This window comes from Nematolebias whitei, chromosome 7 (genome assembly GCF_014905685.2).
Source record: "Nematolebias whitei isolate Nwh7 chromosome 7, NemWhi1, whole genome shotgun sequence".
NCBI lineage: Eukaryota > Metazoa > Chordata > Actinopteri > Cyprinodontiformes > Rivulidae > Nematolebias > Nematolebias whitei.
Window position 1 is genome coordinate 27,975,362 of NC_056504.1, and position 6,492 is coordinate 27,981,853.

Sequence of the window (6,492 nt, forward strand, 5' to 3'; positions counted from 1 at the left end):
AACGAGAAGAGGTGACCGGACCCTGAGGAGGATTGTGGAGAAGGGCCGATTCCAGAACTTGGGGGACCTGCGGAAGCAGTGGATTGAGTCTGGAGTAGAAACATCCAGAGCCACCGTGCACAGGCGTGTGCAGGAAATGGGCTACAGTTGCCGCATTCCCCAGGTCAAGCCACCTTTGAACCAGAAACAGCAGCAGAAGCGCCTGACCTGGGCTACAGAGAAGCAGCACTGGACTGTTGCTCAGTGGTCCAAAGTACTTTTTTCGGATGAAAGCAAATTTTGCATGTCATTCGGAAATCAAGGTGCCAGAGTCTGGAGGAAGACTGGGGAGAAGGAAATGCCAAAATGTCAGAAGTCCAGTGTGAAGCACCCACAGTCAGTGATGGTCTGGGGTGCCATGTCAGCTGCTGGTGTTGGTCCACTGTGTTTTATCAAGGGCAGGGTCAATGCAGCTAGCTCTCAGGAGATTTTGGAGCACTTCATGCTTCCATCTGCTGAAAAGCTTTATGGAGATGAAGATTTCATTTTTCAGCATGACCTGGCACCTGCTCACAGTGCCAAAACCACTGGTAAATGGTTTACTGACCATGGTATTACTGTGCTCAATTGGTCTGCTAACTCTCCTGACCTGAACCCCATAGAGAAGCTGTGGGATATTGTGAAGAGAAAGTTGAGAGATGCAAGACCCAACACTCTGGATGAGCTTAAGGCCGCTATCGAAGCATCCTGGGCCTCCATAACACCTCAGCAGTACCACAGGCTGATTGCCTCCATGCCACGCCGCATTGAAGCAGTCATTCATGCAAAAGGATTCCCGACCAAGTATTGAGTGCATAACTGAACATGATTATTTGAAGGTTGGCGTTTTTTGTATTAAAAACACTTGTCATTCATTGGTGGGATGAAATATGCTAATTTTTTGGGACAGGCATTTTGGGTTTTCATGAGCTGTATGCCATAATCATCAGTATTAAAACAATTAAAGACCTGAAATATTTCAGTTGGTGTGCAATGAATCTGAAATATATGAAAGTTTCATTTTTATCATTACATTATGGAAAATAATGACCTTTATCACAATATGCTAATTTTTTGAGAAGTACCTGTAGAGCTAGCATGTGAAACAGACAGGAAAATACCTTGCTTAGTGTCTTGAGTCAATTCTGTCTGCCATCCCGTCTGTATTTGTAAAGGCATTTTCAGTGTGTTGTGGGCTTCGTCAACATTACTATTTTCTGTAACTTTCCGTTTAGATTGTTTAACCTGTTGTCTTTCTTCATTTGTACGGCTCAACCCCAGCTTTCTTCTGCCCCAACTAAAGCTGAAGTCACTTTGCTCATCTGTACTTTGAGATTTGTCCAGAAGTTGGTAATGTGCTGCAAATTGAGACTTCACAGAACTGTTGCTTCTCTCATCTTCAGAGAATAGTTTATTTTGCTGAACACTTTTATTAAAATGCTTATCTCCCCACAGAAGGCCTCCACCATCATACGACTGACTGAAAGTACAGTCTTCATTGTCTGACTTGTCTACCCATGGTTGTTTGGTTTCATAAAAATGATCATCCTTATTTATTTCATTTACAGCAAACTGTTTTTGGCGGGCAGCACGGTGGCGCAACTGGTAGAGCTGCTGCCTCTCAGCGAGCAGGTCCCTGGTTCAAACCCCGGTCCAGGGGCCCTTCTGGGTGGAGTTTGCATGTTCTCTCCGTGCATGCGTGGGTTTTCTCCGGGTACTCCGGTTTCCTCAGACCACACAGACCACAGACCAAAAACATGCATGTTAGGCTGATTGGTAACTCTAAATTGTCCCTAGGTATGAGTGAGAGAGTGAATGGTTCTTTGTCTTGTTTCTCTATGTGGCCTTGTGATGGACTGGAGACCCGTCCAGGGTGTACCCCGCCCCTCACACAGTGATTGCTGGACATGGGCACCGGCGACCCCCGTGACCCAAAATGGAAGTAGCAGGTAAAAATAATGGATGGATGGATGTTTTTCTTGGCTTGCAGAGCATGAATAGGTTGCAGAATCATCTGCACTTTTCAATATGAGCTCAGGCTGAAAAGTATTAATTTCAGGGGTCTGGTGTACAGAGCAAAGATCAGAATCTACTGGTGACTGTAGATTCAAAGTTTCAGGAGAGTCATGAGTTTGATCAATACAGTGAAATTTTGTTGGCTTTTCGTCATTATCCACTTTATTTACAGCATCCTCTGAATACTGAACAGTTTTTACTTTAGGTTTGGAGACATTACCCTTTTCTTCGTTTGCAGCAAACTCCTTTTTAGGCAGTATAATTGCTTCTTGTGCAGCACTGTTGCTAATTTCTCTGTTTACTTTAATGGTGGTATGATCCACATACTTCTCAGATGTGGTTGACTCAGAAAGTATTTTTGCATGTGACTCACTCACTGAGAAATTGCCCTGACAAATTTTCTCTTGCCTGAACGAGTCTGAATCAGCTTTCTTATTGCTTTCCAATTCTGCTACAAAACACATGTTGGAGCGTTCTTTGTGTTTGATTACTTGATTAACTGAAGAACATGCAGATTTATTGGTTGACCCAAAAAGACCAGCTTTGGTTTCCTCATTTTGTACAACGTTACTTTTGTCAGTTGCATCCAGTGTGTCACCTTTGAAATCTTGCATACTGCTGTCCTTGTTGACTGTAGTTTTACAAACGTCCTTTGGAGAAGCCGATGCACTGAAATCACTACTTTCAGCGTTCTGTGTAGGGGCTGGGACCAAGTAGGTGTCACACTTAGCAGACACGGCATAGTCACTCTCTTGACCTGATTCTTTCTGCATTTCAAGTTGTGTTGTTGCAGAAACTTCTGTTTTTGAAGATTTGCAATACCCCATGTCTCCTCCTGAACATCCTTTCTAAGTTCAAGCTCTTGCTCTTTCACATGCCGCCTTCCTTTTTTTTCGCCTCGACCCGTTTTCTTCTATTCATTTTGATTTCACGTGTAGGTGGATGCTGGGTTTCAGCTTTTAAGCTGTCAGCATAAAAAAAGTTTATCGCTTTTTTTTTAATTATTCCACTACTGTTCAGCTACAAATGTATGATTTGTTAGCTGCAGAGGTTGAATTCAGGTTCAGTCACATTCACTACGTTTCTCCTGACATGGTTTGCAGATAATCTTAGTGCCTCAAGCATGAAACATTCAGTTCAGCTATGCATTATGAAATCTTGTTTAAAAGCTGTTAACACGTACACAACCTCGAGAAAATGTATAAAAAGCAACATAACTTTCCCAGTATAAACCAAGTTCTTCAACAACACACAGCACAAGAATTAGACAAATTGAAGGCATACTAATACACATTAAACCATCATTACATGTAATAAAAAAAAGAGTGATATCTATTTAACAAAATTATTTATGGATGTCTAAATAGTTAAATTGCATGCACTTACCAACCAAATCTGGCACATCCATCGACTCACACCATGAGCTGCTCTTCAATGTTAAGTCATCTGCTCTGCTCAACAGGAGCTGCACTTCACTCATCGGGGGAGTGTCCCTAAACTGCAAACACGTCTGACAGCTTCCTGTGTGGTTTCATCAGTACCAAACACTCACTTCCTGCATAAAATAAAGCTCAAATCTTCACGATTACTTAAAACTTCTATTTAAAAGATCAGGCCAAAATTGTAACCAAGGTAAAACATTTATTGAACAATTGGTTAATTGGCATCGTCATAACTTGTTGGGAGTTCAGAATCAAGCAAGTTTGAGTAAATTCCATCTTAACTAAGTAACATACAGTAGGTAAAATACAGATGTACACATATTGTTTTTAGGAACAACCAACAAATCACAGTACCAGTATTTATTACACCTCTGCATCTCACAGTGACCCATAGAAACAAACAGAAGAGAAAATAAAAAACAAATAAAACCCCCCACAAAAGTTTAATTCAGCAGTTAAAAAAACAAAGGACATTTCTATTAAGAAACTAAATGGAGTATTTGATTTCAAAAACATGCAGAGCAAAATAGAACTTGTTTAATGCGAATAAATCTATTCGTAAAATGAGAAAATCTTGCCATAACAGCTGACGAAATGAAAAAAATTCAGTCCTTTATGTTCATTGAATGGATAGACCACAATGCATATGATCGAGCTTAGGCTGTTCTAAAGGTGCAAACAAAAGTCTTAATTAAAAAACAAAAACAAAATAAAGACCTATAAAACTTTTTTCCTTCTTGCAACTTTAGCACGATCTTGCAGAACAATGGAGGATCTTCATTTTCTTTCATGGGACCTGGAACGACTGTACAAGTCAACTGGTAAATAACTTATTAAAAAACAAGTTCATGTTAACAGAATCAAAAATATGGTATAAAACAAATTTATATCTACCTCCTTGATCGAGAAAAGGATCGCGAGCGTTTGCGGTTCTTTTCTTTGGAGAGAGACCGATATCTGCGTCTATCTTTTGACAGAGACCTGAGAACCAAAAATTGTGTAATCAATAATTGTGTAATCAATCAAATAAATATGTAGTATGTAGTAACAATATTTATTCAGTCTTACCTGCTGCGACTGCGACTCAAGCTCCTCCTCCTTGGTGATCTATGTCATGCATGGTTGTGAAAAAAATGAAATAAAACTAAATTAGTACAAAGACACATACACAAATCTTGTCAGGAATGAATCCTGGGGCATTTTAACCCTTAAGAGGCAGGGAAGTGCAGTGAAGTCAACTTATAAAAAGAGAAACTGTCCATTAAGCACCAATCACTAGGCCAGACTTGAAAGAAACAAATGCCAGGGCTTGACACTAAGGCTCTGTCCACACTACTTCACATATTTTGAAAAATGTGTATTTTCTGCTGTGTTTGCACCTCCAGTATACATACAAACTAGTTTTTTTTGTTTGTTTTTTTAACTATTTTTGATATCTCTGCATGGACAGGAAACAGATTCTTTTAGAAACAATGATGTAATGCTTATTTTGTGAATGCTCACTATCACAGTAACCTCGAAAACCAAACAGTAAAGTTTTGCTTGCTGGTTTCGTCTTGTGTTATCCTGATTCTGTCACCATTAAACTTTGCTCATGTGCTGAAATAGTTAACTGATAATACTTAGTTTTCTTTAGCTATGCTAAAGATGTTCTTTATCTGTATTTTGATTACACATACATTGGTTATGTGAATGTTCTTGCCATCTAGTGGCCCAGCATGTGTATTACATCAATTTTAGTAACTAAGGAAAAAAGGTGAAATTAAATATCTGAAGTAGTATAGACAGTGCCTACAGTTCCTATGAGAACTCAAGCAACAGTTTAGACCTTTTGTTTACTGTTAAGCTGAAAGTATATTGGTTCTGAATAAATTTAAGTGCCAGATTAAGAAAAATCTACAAAGGTGGCTTCATAGAGCAGACAAGCTAAAGTCCATTAAAAATAAATAAAAAAACTCAAGTTTGAGACATATGAAACACAAAAAACTAGTATGTATAGAACAGCTGCAAAAAATGCTTCAAAAACATAGCACACTAAACAACACTCTGAATGGCTTGAGGTTGAGGCATAAAATGCACTCAGCAATACAGTTTCAACAAAATAAAACAATAATATTTTGCAAATTAAAACTTCTGAATGCTGGTTCAGCCCCTTGAGCTTTAGATTTATTTATATGTTTTGCAGAGCTGCACTGAGCTTGCTTTTAGTACCCAAACTGCTGAAGAAACGCTGTCAACCAGCTTTTAAGCTAGATTTATCATAAAAACTACAAAGAGCAGGATAAAAGCAACTTACTATTTTGGGGGATTTGGACAAGATAGAAATGATGCTAGGAAGCCAGACTGATGATGAGGGAGGTCGAATTGCAGAGAGGATTTGCCACATGATGCAAAAGTTGCAGATATGAAGTTGCTTGGTGGCTGGTTGGAGGGGGGAAGTTGTAGATTTTCCTGCCTTTTTTTGGTGTGGGGTGAGGAATAGGGAGGGATGTAACCCAAGAGCTGTTCCCGCTGATACAGTAGATGTGTGGAGAATATATAGAGTAAAGATGCTGATTGGTTGATAATGTGAAGTAGACCGCTGTCGGTTGGATAAAGGTCGGAGGAAGTAGAGGAGGATGCTGGGAACTGCATGCTCAGGAACCAAAAGGTTGGTGCAACCTGATGACTGGCGATGCGCCTGGGTCATGTGACAACACCAGTGAAGCTGATTGGGGCTCGCTGGTCAGCAGTCACATGAAGCTGAAAGAGGACTAGTTGACTGACTCAGATGGTGAGAAGCGTGGTGGTGACTCTGCAACGGGGTTCATTTTTATTAATAGATGGCAACTGAACTGAGAAATAAAGCAAAATTTACACCTACAGAAAGTGATTCCAAAAGTATATAGAAATATATTTGATGGATGCTGAAGTTGTAATTGTGTCCTTTTAGAGAGCTCTGTAAAACCTTTGATTTGGTATATGTTGGTTTTCACACAAACATTTATGGAGGTGGGTTTATAATCAAATACTAAAT

At 39.6% G+C, this 6,492-nt stretch overlaps 1 protein-coding gene across 1 annotated transcript in view; it reads right to left on the bottom strand.

Annotated features, from left to right (window-relative positions):
- Window positions 1–3,911: 3,911 nt before the first annotated feature.
- The window catches only part of srsf3a (serine and arginine rich splicing factor 3a), an 11,700-nt gene continuing 9,119 nt past the window's right edge, over window positions 3,912–6,492 (bottom strand). The window contains exons 5-7 of the mRNA XM_037679341.1: window positions 4,545–4,583; window positions 4,371–4,457; window positions 3,912–4,281 (exon numbers count right to left, since the gene is read on the bottom strand). Of these exons, the coding sequence (XP_037535269.1) occupies window positions 4,254–4,281; window positions 4,371–4,457; window positions 4,545–4,583 (154 nt within the window). The 3' untranslated portion in view covers window positions 3,912–4,253. The remainder of the gene's footprint in view (window positions 4,282–4,370; window positions 4,458–4,544; window positions 4,584–6,492) is intronic.